General features: G+C 55.1%; 1 protein-coding gene across 1 annotated transcript; it reads right to left on the reverse strand.

Annotated features, from left to right (window-relative positions):
- Positions 1-7,173: 7,173 nt before the first annotated feature.
- Positions 7,174-20,797, reverse strand: TSC22D4 (TSC22 domain family member 4). Its single transcript, XM_053361546.1, has 4 exons — positions 20,012-20,797; positions 18,608-18,771; positions 9,999-10,050; positions 7,174-8,039 (listed from the first exon to the last, which is right to left on the reverse strand). The coding sequence occupies exons 1-4, from the start codon at positions 20,780-20,782 to the stop codon at positions 7,836-7,838; spliced, it is 1,191 nt and encodes a 396-aa protein (XP_053217521.1). The 5' UTR covers positions 20,783-20,797; the 3' UTR covers positions 7,174-7,835.
- Positions 20,798-21,328: the final 531 nt, after the last annotated feature.

Consider the following 21,328-nt stretch of genomic DNA (forward strand, 5'->3'; position numbering starts at 1 on the left):
ACCTAGCGGTTCGAAAGCACGTCAAAGTGCAAGTAGATAAATAGGTACCACTCTGGCGGGAAGGTAAACGGCGTTTCCGTGCGCTGCTCTGGTTCACCAGAAGTGGCTTACTCATTCCGGCCACATGACCCAGAAGCTGTACGCCGGCTCCCTCGGCCAGTAAAGTGAGATGAGCGCCGCAACCCCAGAGTCGGCCATGACTGGACCAAATGGTCAGGGGTCCCTTTACCTTTTCCTTTGACACGCCTCTGAAGAAGTGCAGGAGGCTTCCGTCTTTCAACCACCAAGGCAGAAATCGAGCCAGGGAATAGAACCTGTTTTTCAGGGCGGCAGCCCAGTCCTGGAACATGCGAGATTAAAAAAGGGGGTTTTGTTTCTCCCCTGAGCATAGGCAGAGTGCCTTGTACGCCCCTGAGCAGCCCTAGACAGACTGCGCAGCAGGGAAAGGATTTATGGGATGGAGGACGGGCAACCTCCAGGGACGCACATCTCCTTAGAATTGCAGAACTTGAAGGGTTATTTGGGCCGCCTTCTGCAGTGCAGAAATCACAGCTATTCAGTGGCACAGCAGTTGCACCCCCTGGTTGCGCAAATTTCCCCTCACTCTCCCAGTAAGCAGGTGACTCGCTCTCCCTTCCTGTCTTCCGCCTTACTAGAAGTCCCAGAACATCCTGAAGGCAGAGAGGAGGGCGTGAGCAGATTTTGGGGAAAGCACCTATCACCCTCCCTGATCCCAACTGAATAAAGGAATAGATAAGAATAATCTTCCTTAATAACATGAGAAGAGCCCGATGGATCAAGCCAGTGGATCAACAGTAGCTGTTGTGGCTAATAGCCCTCTCCTATAATTTGTGCAGACCTTTTTTAAAGGCATCCAAATTGCTGGCCATTATTGTCCCCCTGCGGGAGTGAGTTCCACAGTTTAACTGTGTTTTGTGAAGACGGGTTTCCTTTAATCTGTCCTGAATCTCCAGCGTTCAGCTCCATGGGATGTCCACGAGTTCTGGAGAGAAGGAGAAAGACTTTTATCTGTCCGTTTCCTCCGCAGGTGGTTAAAACATGGTTCCGGCACAGCCTGCGAGGGCATGGAGTAGACATTTAGAACAAAAACAAGGGAGATGTATCATTCGCCCTGCCTCTGAGTCTAGCCACACACAAAATTGACAGGCAGAGGGCTGAAAGGCAAAACAAAAAGATAAGTACTTCCCCAGGCAACGTGCAATTATTCCTGGGGATTCACGGCCACCAGACGCTGCGATGGTCAGTAGCATAAATAGTTTTCTGAGCAGAGCTAAACAAACATGACGGGCCGCTGAGCCTTCCCGTGGAGAGCCGGCGCTGCTGCAACTTCCCTTTCGGAGATAAGCGAAGGCATGTCTCAACAAGAACACGAAATTGAGATTGCCGCCATGTTGGCTGGCTGCGAGAAGAGGTGTGGACCAGGAATGAAATCGTGGGGTCACAGGCGGAGAGCTCAGCGAAGGTGTCGTCAACCTGGTGTGCGGCAGCCGTGCAAAAGGCAAATTCCATGCCAGGGATGGTGAGGGAAGAAACCGAAAACAAAACTGCCGATTTCATAACGCCGTTATACAAGCCTATGGCGTGACCGCATGTGGAATACTCGGTAGCGTTCTGGTTGCCTCGCCTCAAAAAGGATGCTGTCGAGTTGGAAAAGGGTTCAGAAAAGGGCAACCAAGATGATCGAGGGGATGAAGCGACTCGCTTGGAGGGAAAGTTACAGTGTTTGGGGCTTTTCAGTTTAGAGAAAAGGAGAGTAAAGCGGGGAAATGGGTAGAGGCGGAGAAAGAAGAAGAAGAAGAGGAGTTTGGATTTGATATCCCGCCTTTCACTCCCCTTCAGGAGTCTCAAAGCAGCTAGCAATCTCCTTTCCCTTCCTTCCCCACAACAAACACTCTGTGAGGTGAGTGGGGCTGAGAGACTTCAGAGAAGTGTGACTGGCCCAAGGTCACCCAGCAGCTGCAGGTGGAGGAGTGGAGACGCAAACCCGGTTCCCCAGATTACGAGGCTACCGCTCTTAACCACTACACCACACTGGAAAGAAGATAGGGAAAGGTTTTTTCTCTCATAAATCAGGAACATGTGGACGTCCAATGAAGCTGAGCATTGGAAGCAGTGTTAGTAATTCAGATGTACAAGCTAGGGACCAGATGGCACCTTGAATCTAGGTTACGGTCACCACAAAGGAATGTCTGTTCACTGGGGGGTTGGACTAGATGACCCTCGGGGTCCCTTCCAGCGCTAAATTTCTACGATTCTATGATCTCAGCTGCATTGCTTGACTGTAGCTCGCTCTTACAACAATTGACTTGTCCCAGGATGCAAGAGGGAGAAACACACACAATGGAAATGGGAATGCTATTAACTGTGGACTAAGGCAGAGGCTTTTAAAGTGTGGTCACCCAGAAATCTCCACGTAGACGCAACTGGACTCATACCAAGTAGCAAAATGCGTCTGGTGCCTGAGGAATTTCAGAAACTTGATTGGGAGATTCAGGGCAGGTAGGAAGCCCTTCACACAGCACAGGCTTAAACTGTGGAACTCGCTGCCACTTGGATGGCTATAAAAGCAGATTAGAGGAATTCCTGGAGGAGGAGGTGGAGACTATGAACGGCTCCTAGCCACAGTGGCTCGGCTCGGCCTCCACAGTTGGAGGCAGCTATGGTTCCGAATGGGCCACTGGACTGATCCATCAGCCTGAACCTCCAGGTCCCAAGGCAGACTATCTCAATTCCCAGATTCTTAAGGGCATTTGGCCACTTCGAGACCAAGGTGCTGGACTAGATGCTGGGCTCCCTTTGGCCTGATCCAGCAAGGCTTGCCTCGCGTCCTCATTCTAAGAGGTGATTTGCTTGAGCCGGCAGGCGGCCCTTACGCCCTCCCAGACTCACCCTTTGCCCTTTGAAGAGGAAGACATAAATTAGGGCGAGAGCGCCCGAGAGGACCAGCAGCAGCGGCAAGGTGCAGTCCTCGCTGGCTAGCCAGCCCCCACCAATCCCGAGGGAGCAGGCTTCCTCCTGCAGTTCTCCCTGATCCGGGCCCAGTTCGCTGACCCTCTGCCTCCTCGAGTGGGCAGGGGTCACCAAGATCCAGGCTAGGAAGAACAAGGAGGAACGCCACAGCCCCATGATTCTTGCAGGGGTATTTGCGGCAGATAGCCGGTTGCTAGGGAACAGTTTCCAGGGAGACCGTCGTTTGAAGCTTCCGTGGACCAGTATGGGACAAAATCTGGCACTGGGGTGGTGTTAGGCTGAATACTTCTGCTTGAATCTGTTGTCTGGCACCAGGATGACCGGCCACCTGGCTGAGCTTTTCTGGGGAGATACTAGCCCAATGGTATTTCCTATCAATTTAGGTTCCTGACTTGTTGGTAGACACCGTTCCCCTACTTTTGCCTTCCTGAGCAGCATACGACTTGGCTCACTCACTTGAAACACCTGGAGCTACTTTGCTCTACCAGTGCTTTGTTGTTGTTGTTGAGTCGTTTAGTCCTGTCCGCCTCTTCGTGACCCCCTGGACCAGAGCACGCCAGGCACTCCTGTCTTCCGCTGCCTCCTGCAGTTTGGTCAGACTCATGCTGGTCGCTTCGAGAACACTGTCCCACCATCTCGTCCTCCGTCGTCCCCTTCTCCTTGTGCCCTCCATCTTTCCCAACATCAGGGTCTTTTCCAGGGAGTCTTCTCTTCTCCTGAGGTGGCCAAAGTCTTGGAGCCTCAGCTTCAGGATCTGTCCTTCCAGGGAGCACTCAGGGCTGATTTCCTTCAGAATGGAGAGGTTTGGTCTTCTTGCAGTCCATGGGACTCTCAAGAGTCTCCTCCAGCACCAGAATTCAAAAGCTCTCTCGATGTACCTCGCGACCTTCTCTGTTATCTGACTTTCCGTATCAGATAATAGAAAATACAGTGTAATGTCTGATGAACGGCCGGGGTTGGAGAGAATGAGTGGAGTAATAATCTCATTCCTTAGGTCTTTGTAGAGGGGGCAAGAAAGAAGGACGTGAGACACTGTTTCCGTGTTACCATCTCCACATGGGCAGAGTCGTTTTTCAAATGGAGTCTTTTGGTAACGACCTTCGAGTACAGCAGAGGGAAGAACATCCCATCTAGCCAATGTAAAGGCACGTCTGTATTTCGGGATGGTTAGTTTAGACAAGTATGAAGCTGGAGAGTCAAAATGAGAAGGGGGAAAGTAGGTATACCATGGGCACAGTTTCTTTAAGATGGTCAGGTTGTTTTGTCGTTCGATGTCTTTCAGGCGCTGGCCTATTAGACTCTTTGCTTTGATGAGGCCCATTGATAATAGGGACTGTGAGTGCAGACCGCATGTAAGGAGTTTTTGATGCACGGTTTTGAACCACTTGCTTTTGTGAGAGTCTTGCATTACTAAAGGCAGTAGACCAGGTGGATTCAGATTAAGACGAAGCCAATAGTTGAATGTTCTCTGCCAAGTCCGAGTTTCCACAGATGGAAGGCAGGCCTCGAGTCTTAATGCTGCGTTGGGAACACAGGGGGGGACACCGAGAATCTGCCTTAGAAATTTAGACTGGACAGACTCAAGACTGGAGCAGTGGTTCCCCGTCCAGATTTGGGCCCCATACAGTAACTGCGCCAGAGGTTTTGCTTGATAAACTTCAAGGGCTGCTGGGATGTATCTGCCCCCCTTCGTGTAGAAGAAGCGGGACAGCATCTTGATACTTTGAGCTGCTTTTTCTTTGGCACATTTTTGATGGACATCCCAGGACCCAGTCGACTGGAAAACGATACCCAGATATTTGAAGGCTTTGACTTGTTCAATTGTCTGGTTATCCATCCTCCAGCTATACTGTCTGTGTTTCCTTGCAAAAACCATAGTTTTGGTTTTCTGATAGTTTATTGCAAGTTGCTCTCTCCTACAGTATGCTGAGAATTCACTTATGAGCCTATTTAAGCCTATTCTTGTTCGAGATAGGAGTATCGCATCGTCAGCGTACAAAAGCACTGATATTGCTTTGTCAGCCAGTTTGGGGGCGTGGAAGTCCGGAGATGACAAACAGTTAACCATATCGTTGATGTAGATGTTGAATAGAACTGGGGCCAGGATGCAACCTTGCTTGACCCCCTTACTGACAGAAACTGGTCCTATAAGATGGCCGTTTAACGAAGTTCTTACATGCAGCACCGTGTCTTTATACAAACAGCTCATCAGAAATAATAGTCTTTTGTCTATACTTGATGTGCTAGAATTCAAAAGCATCAACCAGTGCTTTAATATTTTTTATTGGGGGGGGGCTTCTTTATTTATTTAATAGGTTTTATAGAGCGCTTGATTGTAAAAAAAAAAACCCAAACAAACCTCAACGCGGTTTACGAAAAGATAGAACAAGAAAAATCTACGTTACTTTAAGGTAATGCATACGAAAATTAAAATATTAAAGTTTTCACTCTCAGCCTGACCTTCCTCACATGGCTGTTGTAAATGAGGAAGGAGGAGAACCATCTACATGGCACCTTGAGCTCCTTGGAGAATGCCATACGTAGTTTTTGATGTCCTATGACGTGCAGACTATGATGTTCTCACTCGGGAGGGCTGGTGGTGGTGGTGTACAGTGGTTAGAGAGTGTCAGACTAGCACCTGACTCGGCTGTGAAACTCACTGGGTGTGGCTCCCAGCTAGTCTGTATCACTCTCAGCCTAACCTTATCATGCAGAGTTGTGAGCGGAGTGGGCAAAAGGTCGGCTAAAAACCTACTGAATAAATAAGATTTAGCACATGAGAAGAGCCTTGCTCCGGATCAGGCCAGTGGCCCGCCTGGTCCTGCATCCTGTGGCTGAACTGTTGCCTGTGGGAAAACAGCAAGCAGGATTAGAGCACAGGAGCAATACTCTTTCGTCCTGCTGGAAAATTACCCCAAGGAGGTGGTGGTGCAGCAGCAGCAGCTGGGGGGAGGTTGGTGCCAGATCACAACTGCTCGGCTTCTTGCAAGAAGTGTGAGGCGGGTGCTTTTATTGCAGCAGTGTGTGTGTGGGGGGGGGGGTGTTGCCTAATGCTTCCAGACTGGGCTGGCCCACGACACAACAAACAAGGTGCTTTTCATCCCAGCAACTGTGCGTCGCTCAGTGCTGCTGTTTGTCCCATGCCCTGTGGGAACACGATGATCCTGCGCAGGAAGGGGGAGAGGGGCCGGGGAGGAACAATAGCCCTTGTCACCCCGCCTGCGTGGCACGTGCCCCTCCACTGCTGCCGCTGCTCACGCCAGGCTCCCTCCTGCACCCGGCGTTTCCCTGGGTGCGACTGGAGCCGCTGGTTACGAGCGTGGGGCTAAGGTCTGGGAGAGACCAGGGTTCGGGGGGGAAACCCTGTTTGGTGGCCATGAAACTCGCTGGGTGACCCTGGGCCAGTCCTTGCCCCCTCTCAGCCTAACCTACCTTCCAGGGCTGTTGTGGGGGTTTAGTGAGGAAGGCGGAGAGCTATGTACGCCACCTTGAGCTCCTTGTAGGGAAAAGGTGATACAAGCGCAGTAAAATAAATAATAGAAACAGCTGCAGATTTTGGGAAGCTCACGGCCGGTTCCACCTGCTTCCTTCAAAGGGGAAGGGGGACGCTTGGTGCCTAGAGGGCAAGTAAGGTTCCTTATGCTCAGGGGACAGTTTGTGCTTGTGTGTGGGTTTTTTGGGTGTAGGAGGAAATTCCTTTGAGTGAGGGGGGGCAGGAAGGGGATTCCTCCCTGGATTTTAAGTAGGGCTTGACTCGCTTACCAGAGCCACTCGGAGGCTGCTAAGGTCAGCAAGCATCTTTACCTCGATTGTGCAATCTTGGGGATGTGGGTTACTGCGGGTTGGACTGCAGAGGCCTGGTGGGGCAGGCAGGGGATGTGGCCTGCCTCGTGTGTGTGTGTGTGTGTGTTTGCCAGGTGGTGGGAGGAGCGCATTGGCGGTTTCTAAGCAGAGGTTGGACGGCCATCTGCCAGGGCTTCTTTAGCCGCGCTTCCTGCATTGCAGGGGGCTGGACTAATGACCCTTGGGGGGGTACCTTTTCCAATGTCACTGTGATTCTATAAATGTCCTGTGATGCCTCTACCGCCCTTCTTGTGGCTGCTTTCGACATTTGTATCAAACACCGACAAAGCATTTCCCCTCCGAACTGAACCCCCAGCCCATACCCCCTTGAGCCCAGGGATCCACACGCCACACAGAGTGACATTAGCAGTCTTGTACTTTAATAACCTGAAATACTGCAAAAGTGTCCTTAATAGAAAATTTATTGCCAGCTCCATCCGCCCCCCCGCACCCAACCCAACCTGGCCTGCACCCCTCGCTCCCAATCGTGTCTCCGGCCCCGCACCCCATCCCGTTCCCCATTTCAATGGGGCGACTGCAGAGCTGTCCCAATGAGATTTGGCCAAGGGGCGCTAAGTCAGGCCCATAAGGGGCAGGCAGGAATCACTCCCAAGTCTGTGAGCGGCTTCCCTCCCCAAAAGCCCCCGCCCCAGCCCACCAACCTGGCAGTCCCCCTCCGCAGCCAGTAAATCGTGTCTTTGCGCAAAAAAAATATCCCCCCACTCCCAGAGCTGGGGGGGTAAAACCAAGTCCTGATTCCACCCCCGAAAAGGCACATGCTGTGTTAGTAGGCCCCCTTTCTCCCCCCACCCCAACCCCGCACCCCAAAAGGCTGGCTCCACACACGCACACGCACACACACCCCTTCCAGCAATGCTAGTGCCCCACCCACCCATGTTTCACATCTGCGGGAAATCCATTAGTGAGTGCCCCCTCCCCAAAACACGCAAACACACACACCCCTCAATGTCCAAGTCCAGCCCCCTCCTGCCGGCCCAGGGTCACGCGGCACCGCTGGAAGGAGGCTTGGCGTTGGCGTGGAGCTGGGCCTGGAAGCGGCTGAGCTGCTCTGCGCTGGCCAGGGAGCGCAGGAGGGCGTTCTCCTGCTCCAACAAGGCATTGCGGTCCGACAGCTCCTTGATCTGCTCCCGCAGGATCTCCACCTCCTCCCGCACGGCAAACATCAGGTGGCTTTTCACCAGGTCCTAGAGAGGAGTGGGGCACACACACAGAGAGAGAGAGAGAGGCCAGGGACACCGTCAGGAATGTGGGAAGCCTCCACGCACAGGATCGTAGCGTTTGTAATGTAGTTCATGCAGCACGTCAACTGTGGAACTCCCTCCCACAGGCTCTGAAAGAAGCCGTTTATCTCCCCAGTGTCTTTTCTAAAATCCTCCCCAGCTTCGGTAACCAACAGTTCTGCAGTATTGCAGCCAATTAATCCCTGAAAGGGGACGCGGGTGGCGCTGTGGGTTAAACCACAGAGCCCAGGACTTGCCAATCAGAAGGTCGGCGATTTGAATCCCTGCGACGGGGTGAGCTCCCGTTGATCGGTCCCTGCTCCTGCCAACCTAGCAGCTCAAAAGCACACCAGTGCAAGTAGATAAATAGGTACCGCTCCGGCGGGAAGGTAAACGGTGTTTCTGTGTGCTGCTCTGGTTCGCCAGAAGCATCTTAGTCATACTGGCCACATGACCCGGAAGCTGTACGCCGGCTCCCTCGGCCAATAAAGCGAGATGAGCGCCACAACCACAGAGTCGGCCACGACTGGACCTAATGGTCAGGGGTCCCTTTACCTTTAATCCCTGAAAGATGCCCCCTGCCCACCTCTGCTTTTAAACCTCCAATGAAAGAGAGTCCACTGCCTTCTGAGGTCATAGAACTGTAGAGTTGGAAGGACCCCCCCCTAAAGATCATATAGGCCAGGCATGTCCAACTCCCGAGAGCCTGCGATTTCTGAGTTCGTTTTTCAATTCAACCAAAGATCGACCTGGAAGGCACCCGCGACTGACCAGTAGATCGCGATCGACAGGTTGGACATGCCTGCTATGGGCCAAAACTCCTGCAACAAAGGAGTCGCAGCCGAAGAGTTGCTGCCTCCACACACACACAACCACAGAAACCCTGTGCTACAACTGATTCTTAATTCTGATTTTGCGGCCTCCTCCTCCCAGACCAGACTGTCTGGTCCAGCTAGCTCAGCAACACTTGCCCTTCAGGATTTTAGCCCTACTTGAAGCTGCTGAGGACTGAAGCAGGGACCCTCCAGCATGTAAAGATCCATGCATTGCCCTCATGGCAACCCTCCATTTGCAGAGGAGTACCTAGAGGCTGTTAAGAACATAAGAGGCGCCTGCTGCATCACACCAATGGCCCACCTAGTCCGGCATCCTGTTCTCACAGTGGCCTGCCAGGTGTCCAAATGGGGAGCCCCAAAACAGGATTCAAGCAAACCTCCTGTGGCTTCCAGCCATTGGTATTCAGAAGCATCGCTGCCTCCAAATGAGGAAGTAGGGCGAAGCCATCCTGGCTCACAGCCATCAATAGCCCTCTCCTCCCCCATGGATTTATCCCATCCTCTTTATAACCATCCAAATTGGCGCCTGTAACTGCCTCCTGTGGCAGGGAGTTCCATAGCTTAACTATACGCTTTAATTCCCACCTTATCTATGCAGCGTTCACCGGAAACAGCTGCTGTCCCAAACACCCCCCTGCTAAACCTGGAGTTTTCCTGCCCTCAGAAAATCCGAAGGTGACGCCTGCTCCGCTTTTAAAGCACTCCCACCAGTTTTCCGTGGGTACCATTGTCCGTTGTTTTATTTTTTTACATGGGCAACTTCGGTGAGGAGCAGCTTTTCCGGAAGCAGCAAATAGCACAAAATGAGGAGAAGGGATGGGGAACCCAGGGTTAAAGTCACATCTGAACGTAAGCCGCTCAGGTATGAACAAATAGATGGCCTAAAGTGCATATTTTGTGGGCCAGTCTGACTGGACAATTGCTTTTTTCTTTTTCGAGAGGGAGTGAGGGATGCTCATCTGTTCACCCCCTACGACCCTTTCCTGCCCATGTGTAGAGGGCTTCAGAGGCTGGACAGAGCTCAGCAGGGCCACAGTCCCAGCCTGGAGGGGGGGCCTGCAACATTTTCCCCACCCCTTTGACTCACCATGGCTTGTTCAATCTTGTTGTCTATGGCGATCATGCTGCTGTTTGTTCCGCTGTCAGGAAGAGACAGACAGGTGGATCAAGAGGCAAGACAGACAACACACACACACACACACACACACACACACACACACACACACACACTCTTTAGCCAGTCTCCACCACCTGTTCTCACAAGGCTTTCCTACTTGTAGAATTGTAGAGTTGGAAGATATGCCCCTAGGGTCATCTAGTCCAACCCCCTGCAAAGCAGGAACTACAGTGGTACCCTGGGTTACATACGCTTCAGGTTACATACGCTTCAGGTTACACACTCCACTAAGCCAGAAATAGTGCTTCAGGTTAAGAACTTTGGTTAAGGGTGAGAACATAAATTGTGCTCTGGCGGTGTGGCAGCAGCCGGAGGCCCCATTAGCTAAAGCGGTGCTTCAGGTTAAGAACAGTTTCAGGTTAAGTACAGACCTCCGGACTGAATTAAGTACTTAACCCGAGGTACCACTGTACAGCTGAAGACCACACTAGAAAATTCTTCCTAATGTTTCTTTGGAATCCCCTTTCTTGCAACTGCAATCAATTGGTTCGGGTCTTTCCCTCTGGGGCAGCAGAAAGCAAGCTTGCTCCCTCTTCCATGTGGGAGCCCTTTAAATATTTGGTCCTCACATTCCCTCTCAGTCTCTTCCTTCCCAAGCTAAACATACCCAACTCCCTCAACCATTCCTCGTTAAGGGTTGGTTTCCAGACGCTTGATCACCTTGGTCTTTATCCTCTGCACACCTTCCCGCTTGTCAATATCCCTCTTAAATTGTGGCGTCCAGAACTGGACACAGGACTCTAGGTGGGGTCGATCTGGACACCAGACTCCAGTGGAATTGTGTTAGCTATTTTTGCTGCTGCATCGCATGCTCAGCTCCCTTTGAGTTCGCCTCTCTCCTTTGCAAGACAGGGACGGCATACACACTATACTTCTATAGCGCATTTCCCCCCTCAAAGTATTCTGGGCACTGTAGAATCGTAGAACTGCAGAATTGGAAGGCGCCAAAAGCGTTGTCTAGTCCAACCCCCACAATGCAGGAATCGCAACTGGTGGGGGGGGATAACCTTACAGTGTCCAAAATTCTTGCTGGGTGGGGGACTGCACTTCCAATGAGCTTGCGTGGTATCGTCACACAGCCACAAATATCTCTTAAACAAGACCTTGCTAGGCGCCATCCCCAAACAACACCACCTAATTCTTTACCCCCAAACACTTAATGCTTGTAAGAATTAAGTGGTAACGAGAACGAGACTTGATGCGAGCCCAGCGCACCTTTCACCTGCCAGTGAGGACAACTGCACCTGGGGGACGGGTGGAGGAGGGTTAGCAGGGAAAGGCTTCTGTCTTGGGCGGCTGTGTGTCTCCAGACACGTTTGAGCCCCACCACCTCCCAGTTTAGTCGTGACGCTCTGCAAAATAAGCACCCTAATTCTGGGCACACCTGGGTGGGTTTGGGGGGTTGTTTTTCTGATTGAGGGATTGCCCTTCTTCCCCCAAGGAGCCCAGGGCAGCAAAACAGATGCACCTTTTCTTAATAATAAAAAAGCAAAAAAAGGTTTCTAAAACAGATTAAAACTTTCCCAGAAAACTAATACAATAAGAGATATTTAAAAGCAGTTGCTTTTCTCTGCAGAGAAACCCTTGCCTTAATGCTCCCAGCTTGGGCCGCTTTGCTCTCCTGAAATGTCAGCCCAGGGTTTCCTGGCAGGACTAGACCAAGCTCCCAATCAACACAGGGCTCCATTTGCACCCGTGGCCAGTCCAGGGCTCCAGGGAGCTCCCTTGCCTTTCCCCTACTCCAGAGGTGACTAACATGGAGCTCCCACCACCATCATCCCTGGCTATTGAGCAACTGGGAACTGGCTGTCCAACAATGGCGGGAGATTCCCAGGTTCCCCATACCTGTTGCTAATCGAACCCTCGGCCTCCTCTTGGCACACACAACACGCTCGTCTGCATTTTTCACTCAGACCCTTGCACCTGAGAGCTCCCCCATCCCTCCTCTATCCTCCCAGGAACCCTGCAAGGTAGGCCAGGGAGAGATATTCCTCCAAGGCTATGCAGTAAACGGGTTTGTGGCGGAACAGGGTTTTGAGGTTCTCCCAGACCCACCCACAGTTGTCCTCTGATGCCCTTGACCCCACACTCCCTCCTTAGCCTCAATACCCCTGCCCAACCATCAACGCCCCCCCCAAAACACCCCCATGCTTGCCTCAAACTCCCACCCCTGAAATCTGCCCCCTCTACTACCTGTGAAGGACAAGCAGGAGGGAGACGAGGGTCTTGTCCACCTCTTTCTTCCGTCCGTTCAGCTTCCTGCGTCCCTTGGGGGTCTCTCTGGGCTTCGCAGGGGACAGGTCCCTGGAGTGGGCCGGGGAGGTGCAGCCCCGCTGCCGGGGGCGCCGGGGGTCCCTCGAATCGGGGAGCATGCAGCACCCGCAGCCCTGGGGCTCCTGCTGCACCTCAAAGGCGCTCACCCTGGACTTGACAGACACCCCCAGGGAGTCCAGCGCCATAGCAGCTCCCTCCCCGGGTCTTCCGGGTGCTGGTGGTCGGGGAAGGTCCTGCGCTTCTGGGCCGCCAGAGTCCTCAGGCGCCCTTTGACCCCTGGCCCAGATCCCTCCTCGCTAAGGTCCTCTTCCGCTCCCAGATCCTGCACAAGCGGTGGTCTTCTGTCTAGAAGCGCTGCGGCAGGAACCCAGGAGTCCTGGGCGGAGTGAGGGGGCTGGGTGGCGGCAGCAGCAGGAGGCGCTGAACCGCTGGGACGGGCTCCCTGGGCAGCGATGCCCAGCGGTGCTCCCTGGCCGGGCATAAATAGCCATCTCTGTGCCTGGCGCTTGGGCCCCCTCTCATTCACTCCCATTGGCCAAGGCCATGTGGCTGTGTGTGTGTTTTTATGCCTTTCTTTCTCCTCCCCACGCCCCACACCCCATCAATGACAGCCAGGGACATCAGCTGCACCATTCTCCCCCCTTTCCGCAAACCCACGCACAGAGGACGTGTGCCTTGAGGAGCACCCTCAAATCAGATGGCCCCCCCACCCACCCTGGAAGGGGAACAGCAAGATCGATGCTGTTTGTTTTGCTCCCCCCCCCCAAAAGTCCACCTTCCCTTCACCCTTGCCTTGTTCTTGGCTGTGATGCAGCAGGGAGGAGGGCGGACTCACAAAGGGGCCTTTATAAACCTGCCACCCTCTGTTTATGCCAATCCGGTCCGGGGGGGGGAATGCCAGGGGGTGTGGGGACGTCGCCATGGAAACTGGGACCAGAGCCCAAAGGCATTACATAACGCAGCACCAGGCGCTCCTCAGCGGGGGGCGGGGCGGGGGGAGCTCCGGAGTCCAGCCCAGCCTTGGGGGGGGGGGAGAAGGAAGGTGTGTGTGTGTGTGTATGTGCAGACACACACATACATGTGTGCATAGGGACTTCGGGGCTGCTTGCGGTGAAGGGGAGAGAAAAAATGGGACCCAGGATTGTCCGTAGGGCACTTGCGGCGGTGGCTTTGTGCTGGGAAATCCTGCGATGCGGAGAGGTTGGACTAGATTGCAGTGGGGGGTCCCTTCTAATTCTATGACCTCAGGAGGCAATGGACTCTCCTTCATTGGAGGTCTGTAAAGCAGAGGCTGGATGGTCACCTGCCAGGGATTCTTATAATAATAATAATAAAATTGTATTTATATCCCGCCCTCCCCAGCCGAAGCCGGGCTCAGAGCGGCTAACAACAGTAAAATGATACAACATTCTAAAATCATTTCATTACAAAATCAGTTCAAATTCTTTAGCTGCACTTCCTGCTTTTTGGTGGGGTTGGACTAGATAACCCTGGGGTGTCCCTTCCAACGCTACAGCTCTTGGATTCTGAGACCAAACGTCAGACGCAGAAACCTGGGTTCCCCTTCCCAAAGCCTGTTCGAAGAGGAAGCCTACTGACCCTCCCTTGCGAGGCAAGGGCAGGGTGACCTTGGCCTCCCTCCTACCTCCTTCCCTCCCCTCCCACCGGCCGATCGTGGGAGTCCAAAGGCAGGCCTGCAGTGCTTTCCCACCCACGCCACCCTCGCTGGGGCAAGGAGGTAGCCAGCTGCGCCCCCCCCCCCCGGGTGTACAAGTGGGGTGTGGGGTGGAGCAGGCAGAGAGGGCACTGCCTGCCCCCCAAACTCTGCCGCTCCCTTTGCTTTGGAGATTTGCCCAAATCTAATTAACACCCCCCCCAAAAAAAAATGTTCTAGCTCGGTTAAGCTTTAAAACAGGAATAAACATGTACAGAGTCTGAAATAAAGCACAGGCGAATGGGGAGGAAGTTGGGTGTTCCACTGTGGCTGCCCCGGGTCTTGGGGATGAGGCAGACCGGAAGCTGTTAGAAAGAGCTGTCTGAGGGTCAAAGCCGTTGACAGCAGAACGGACCCCTCAGGGGGTGGCAGACGCACCTTCCTTGGAGGTTTTTTAGCAGAGGTTGGATGCTTATCTGTTAGGGCTCCTTTCACTGCGATTCCTGCATTGCCAGGGGCTGGGCTGGATGTCCCCTTAGGGTCCCTTCCAGCTCTGCTATTCTGTGGTTCTCTTGCAAATGGTGCTTCTTTCCTCTGCAGGGTGGGTGCCCGCTCTTGAGCTGTGGGGTCTGCCCTCTTTTTATGGACCCTCTGGCTCAAGGGTGGGCTGGATGCGGCAATATCGCCTTCTCAATCCGGCCCACAGACGGTCCAGGAATCAGTGTGTTTTTACATGAGCAGAATGTGTCCTTTTATTTAAAACGCATCTCTGGGTTATTTGTGGGTCCTGCCTGGTGTTTTTACATGAGCAGAATGTGTCCTTTTATTTAAAATGCATCTCTGGGTTATTTGTGGGGCATAGGAATTCGTTCATATTTTTTTTTTCAAAATATAGTCCGGCCCCCCCACATGGTCTGAGGGACGCCACGGCTGAAAAAGGTTGCTGGCCCCTGCTGAGTCTAACCTGAGGAAGGCCTCCTTCCCCGAAAAACCTTCCAGGCTAACTGTGTTGGGACTGCAGCCCAAGATCTCTGTTGAAGCCCAAAGCTTTGGGTGGGGTTTCATTCTCCCCTAAATCACCCGGCAGCCATTGCTCTCTGCCAAAGCCTGGCGGAGGCAGTGCCTACCGGATGCGTTGCCAACCTGCCACCCTCCAGCTGGATGGCGGCTGAGGGAAGCTGCAGCCCTAGATATCCCGAGGGCGTTGAGTTTGGCGAACCCCTGGCAAAAATGGAGAGGGGGTGCCCAGCAGCCCAAGGGTTAACCCCAGACCTGGGCACCGTTTGGGGTGGGGTGGGGGTCAGCGGGGCATGAACCTGTGTGAGCACAAGAACCCGTCTTGCAGGTTTCGGAAGTGACAGGGAGAAGGATCCTCCTTGGCCCAGGGGCACATTCGCACCAGCTGGGCAGGAAGGAACAGGGGCCTGCTCCGAATTGCACCCGCTCCTTCCTGCACGCCTCACATGCGCCTCAGCCCTGCCCTCCTCCTCCTCCTCCTCAGCTCCATGGACCCTCCTCCTTCTCCCAACACCTCAAAAGGATTTATTCCAGGGGTCAGGGCTGTCTCCTCCTCTCCTGCTGAGCTGTAGCAACTGTGCCAACTCCCCCCAAGTTTCAGGGCTGTCCTGCAAAAGGGGGCATCCCGCTCTGAATGCCACGCTGCCCCTAACTCCACCCTCTGGCTGCCCTCCAGCACCCCCTCTCCGCGGAGTCCTCCCGCGCCCCTCCAAGGTAGCCCTTGCATAAACAGGGCTAAGAATAGCAGAGCCAAATCCCGGGAGGAATGTGGTGGGTGCTGGCTGAAACCAGCCTCCTTCTCCTCCTTCTCGCTGTGGCTTTGGCCCGGCCTCTCCCACCGCTGGGAGGGAGAGAAGTGCGGGCACCATCCAGGGCGATCTGCGCTTGCTTCCAGCCTCTCGGTTTGCAAGGTGTTAAAATGCAAACACCTCTCCCCTCCGCTGGAGATGCTGTAGGTATGCGGTGGTGGTGGGGAAGCCACAGGCCGTCAGTGTGAAAATAAGCATGCGCCTGTATTCAGGGTTTGGCCCGTGTGGGACCTGAACAGCCAGCCTGCTTGCAGGAGCAGGGAGGAGGCTGCAGATGGGTCTGTGCGGTTGAAAGTGGCAGGGGCCCAGATCCAAATCCCCACACAGACACAGCCTCCTGGTCTGTCCTGTCTGTCTGGTTCATATCTTTAAAGCACCACGATGTGGCTTTTAAACAGGCAGTTCCCAGAGTTCCCTGGGAAGGGAGACTGACTTTTAAACCACCCTGGGGAAGGTCTCAGCACCCTTAACAAATCCCAGAATCCGGGTTTTTTTTTGGGGGGGGGGAGCCATGCCTGTTTTAAGGGGCATCATAGCACTTTAGTTTGGTGCAAATGTGGCCCAACTCGCCTTGGAGGATTGCTGTGGAGATAAAACGGAGGGCAGCATGGGAAGAATCTGCCCTGATGTCCTTTGGGGGAAAGAGGGTTTTTAAATCTATCCCCCAAAAAGTTTTTGATTAAGTTCCACTGAAATGAGGCTGCATTTTAATGTTTTAATTGTTGTATTTTAATTTTGTTTTTTAAGCTGTATTGTTTTTATATTTGGTGTTAGCCGCCCTGAGCCCGGTCCTAACTGGGAAGGGTGGGGTATAAATAAAATTTATTGTTATTATTAAATGTACCTTGAAAACACACACACTAGCTAGCTAGCCAGCCAGCCAGGGTGGTTATGCTCAGCTTCCACAGTTGGGTAAAGCCATGCTTCTGAATTGGGAGCCACAAGAAGGTGGCTCTCGTGCTCAAATCCCACTTGTGGGTTTTCTCTAGGGGCATCTGGTTGGCTGCTGTGGGAACAGGACGCTGGACGAGGTGGCCTATTGGCCTGACCCTGCAGCGCTTTTCTTATGTGCCTGTGTGGGAGCTGGAGTGTGCCAGGGGACAGCGGGCTTGGGAGTCCTGCTCAGGAGGAGACTTCGGCCTGACTTGCCCCCCTGCCCCTGGTTATAAGGGCTCGTTGCTTTGCTTTTGCCCCCACCCACACGGGACAACCCTTGGCACCCCATGTGGGATCAATGCATCAGTGCACGGCTGCTATTTCTTCCGGGCCAATGCTCTCATCCCCATTTGGAGACATCTCCTCCCTTCTGGGAGGGAGGGAGGAGGAAATGCACGGCATTTTCTGCCCTCCCAGGCCTGCTTCTGGTCCCTGGGCTAACTGCTGCGGCTGCAAACCCACCTGCTACATTTTTAAAAATAAATAAAAATGCCATGCATGCTTGGATGTGCGCAGAAGGAAGGACGGCCGTGACACGTGGTTCTGGGGTGCCGGCATGAGCCAGAGAGCATGGGGCCCCAGCCATGGCAATGGGAGGCTTTGCATGGTCTTTGGCCGGCCTCCCGAATGATGTGGTTGGGGGGCAACGAGGGCAGAGAAGGTGTGTCCCCCCCCACCCCGGCTTGGAGAGGAGATGGCGTTTGGCAGCGGAGCGGAACTGGGCAGAGCTGGCAGAGGGTCATGGAGGGTCACACTTGAAATAGATCCGTCCGTGCCCACTGCAGGGGCTGGCAAACTCCCAGGGCCGAGACGGAAATAGCCCAGCGGCAGGGAAGTGTGGAGAATCTCACCTGCCTGGGAGAGCAGAAGGCCTGGAACCCACCCACTAAAAGAAAAAAGTCGCAAGCTTCCCTTTTTTGTAAAACGAAGGGACCCCGGCGGTTGCCCAGGCCTGCCCCCTTCAATGCAGGAATCGCAGCCAGAAAATGACTGGCAGGTGGGCACCTGACCTCAGTTTTCAAGGTTTCACCTCCCCACGTTTCAAAGCACGTTCCTAGTCCTCAGCGCCCGTGGAAACACCCCTTTGAGCCGCCCCTGAATTTCCGCTGCAGGGCGCACCACAGCTTCCCCTCCCTCCGAGACGCCTGTCCCGAAGCCTCCGCAGGCGGCCTGTCGCGGAGCAAATGAATATTGCAACGACGCAACCAGATACAGATGTGGCTGCTTCGTACAAATTGTTCCGCTCTCAGCGGGAGGCTGCTGGAGGGAGGAGGGAGAGCGTGGAGTCCTAACCACCCCCATTTCCTTCCTCTTGCCCAAGTCTGAACACTTTCTCCCCCCGCCCCCCCCGCCAAGACAGCTATGACCAAGGAACCCAGGCAAGCTTTGCCAAGGCTCGGCCCGGTCACATAGGCTGTGGTGCCTCTGAGCATATGCGGAGTGCAGCTCCCTCCCTCCCCCACCCTGGAGGGGAAAAGGCCTTTGGCCCCTCAGTCTCTATCCTCTCAGAAATTAAGAAATTAGGCCATTATCCATTTATTTGCACAATGCCCCCATACCTCCCAGACTGGGCCAATCAGCCTTTAAAGTTGTTCCACTTTTCAAATAAAGAAACACAGTGTTTTGATGGTGTAACCCACCCTGGGACCTTAGGGTGAAGGCAATAAATTAATATTAATAATAATTCGCCTTGGATGTGATTCCTGCAGCACTTGGGGGGTGGACTAGATGACTCTAGGGCCCAACTCTGCAGTTCTGTGATTTTTAGAATTCCCCCCTCCACACACACACACACAGACAAAACCCGGGCGTCCCACCCCATGCCTCACCTGTCGTCGTCGCTGTCCTGGGCGCCCGCCATGCCAAACATGGACCGCGCCAGGCTGAAGCGGCCAGCGCCAAAGGGGTCAGAGGTCCTGCGGCAGGGGCTGGCATCTCGGAAGAGCGGGGGAGCCGGGGAGGATGGGCGAGAGCGGGACTCTCTGGGCAAGACCTGTGAGGCAGGGAGAGTGGGGAGGGAGAGAGAGAGAGAGAATGTGAGCTTGACCCACAGCTGCTGCCCCCAACCCACCCCACCTCTAGCAGGCACCAGAGCTGGAAGGCCTTCCGCTGGCCTGCAGACTTGGGGAAAGCCAACCCACCCCACCCCTCCCCACGGCTGCGGAGGGTCACTGGGGGTTTATTCCAAGGAGCGTCAGGGCGGATGAGGCAGAAAACAAGAGGCCCTGTGTGCCCTGGCTGGAAGGAACAGAGAGGGATTTCTAGGAAGAGAGGAAGGAGGCTGGTAGAGGGGCAGGGGGTGGAGTGAAGAGGATGGTGTGGGGAGAAGAGGCCCTCCTGCCCCTCGTCCTGCGCCTTCCTGGGGACCTTGCTCCAGAAGGACCCAGGCGTCCGGCTCCTATCTTCCCGCTCAGCCCTCAACAAAATAAATCCATGGCTCAACAAAATAAGTCCCCAAAAAAATTGGCTTTGTAATTTGGAATTTATGTGATGTGATTTAATTTCATGTGATTGGCCAGTTAATAAAAATTATTAAAAAGAAAGAAAGAAAGAAAGAAAGAAAGAAAGAAAGGAAGGAAGGAAGGAAGAAAGGAAGGAAGGTGGGACTGGCTTGCGGCCCCCCAAGTCCCGCTTGGCTGGATAGGATCCGGCTGCCAAAGTCTGGTCACCCACTCCCACCCATCACACCCCCAGAACAGACCAATGGGGCCACCCAGGGCCCACCAAGAGATTCTCCCATCATGCACCTCGGTCACAAAAGGGCAGCTATGTCCAGAGGCTGGAGAAGCAGGACAGAGAGGACCTGTGGCCGAAGTGCTGTGGGGAGGAGGTTCTACGACCTGGGATGAAATGCTTGCTGAGCCACAGAAGCGCTGTGGGGTGCCAGTCTTGCCCAGGCCCCCGTTCCTCCACCCCTGATTTGTGGAACTGAAAGGTTTTTAGCGCTGCCAGCCAGGAAGGTGAAAGGAGGAGAGAACTGGTACATGCAATGTATAATTTCAAGCAGCGAGGAGTTCCGCAGGGCAAAGAAAGCACACATACACACAGAGCGAGCACCCTGTAAGGTCCAGGTGAGCTTGGGGGCTTTCCCAGGCCTAAATCCATCCTCTTTAGGCTCAGCTGAAATTCACTGTGTCCCCAATCGGCCCCAGTGTATGGAGACACACACAAACTCAGGAGCCTCGTCCTCCCCGCACCCGCAAAGCCCACCACAGCTGGCCAACGCCTCTCACCTTGCGCCGCTCCTCTGCCCCCCTTGGGAGGAGCTGGGCGACGCTCTTGGGCAGCAGGTGCTCCTCGACCATCAAGGAGGGGATGGTGCCGGGCAAGGGGCCCGGTTCGCCAGCTTCCCTGCCGCCTTCGCCGGGAGCTGGCGGGCGGGTCTCCAGAGCCACCAGGGGGCTGCGGGGTGCCACGGGGCTGGGGGGAGTCCTGATGGGGCGGACGAGCACGGGCAAGCCTCCTCCCAGCGAGCGGGCCTGGTGGCCAGAGTGCCCGGGCGAGGGGAGCACCAGCTGCGACTGCAGGTAGCCCCCTCGGCGCTGGGGCTGGGGGCTGAAGGGGCTGGGGGGCCTGGCCAGGAGCCCGGCCACCTCCAGCCGGGAGTCCAGGGACTGGGGGTGCCTCCCCGACTCCGCCAGGCGCCCCGTCAGGTGGTAGTCCGCCTCCTGCTCGTAGAAGTCCCGGCAAGTCCAGCGGCCCCTCTTGTAGGGCTCTCCCGAACCCTGGTCCAGCTTCACCACCCGGAAGCGGGAGGCGGCCCCAGCCGGGCCCTGGAAGGCGGGGGCCACCCCCGGGGAGCCCAAGGCCGAGGGCCCGTTCTTGGGCACAGAGGCTCCGCCGTCGTCCTCAAGGGGGTCGGCTTCCTCACCGCCCCGGGACACTTTGGGGCTGGAGGGGCCCTTGGCCTCCCCTCCTGGGGACGAGCCCCCCTCCTTCTGCTGCTCGTAATCCGAGGTGACGCTGGTGATCTGGAAGCCGCTCTTCTTCTTCCCGCCGCTCATGGTCCCGAGGAAAGCGGGCGCGGAGGGCAGAGGAGCAGCGCAGCCTCTCCAGGTCAAGCAGCCAGACTTGCCGTCGGGGTCAGTACCAGCCCAGGGCCATGGCCAGGCCAGACTCACCGACGACGACGCCAGGGGGGTCGAGTCTCGGGGGCACCAGCAGGCAGAAGGCGCGGGGGCCAAGCCAGGCGCATGCCAGCATCCGGCGCGGCTGGGCGTGGGGTGGCCCGCCGGGGCCTAAGGACGAGCGCTGGCAGCCGCTGGGCGATCCTGCATGGTTGCTGGCGGGGCTCCCGGCTCCCTCCTGGGGGGCTAGGGGGCCAGGGCGCTGCTCAGGCGCGGGCGCATCCTGGCGGTCTTCAAGGGGTGCCCGCAAGGGCCCGGGGCGCGTTAGGGGCCACTTCTGCAGGAACGGAGAGCCTGCTGCGCGGAGGAGCAAAGTTGCCCGGCGTTTGCCCCCCCCGGGCTCCTTGCTTTTTGCGGGTGGGTGGGCAGCCCTCCCCGATCGCAGAGGCGGCGGCGGCGGCGGCTCCCCGTCTGCCTAGCGCT

The sequence above is a fragment of the Podarcis raffonei genome, chromosome 13, assembly GCF_027172205.1.
Source record: "Podarcis raffonei isolate rPodRaf1 chromosome 13, rPodRaf1.pri, whole genome shotgun sequence".
Lineage (NCBI taxonomy): Eukaryota > Metazoa > Chordata > Lepidosauria > Squamata > Lacertidae > Podarcis > Podarcis raffonei.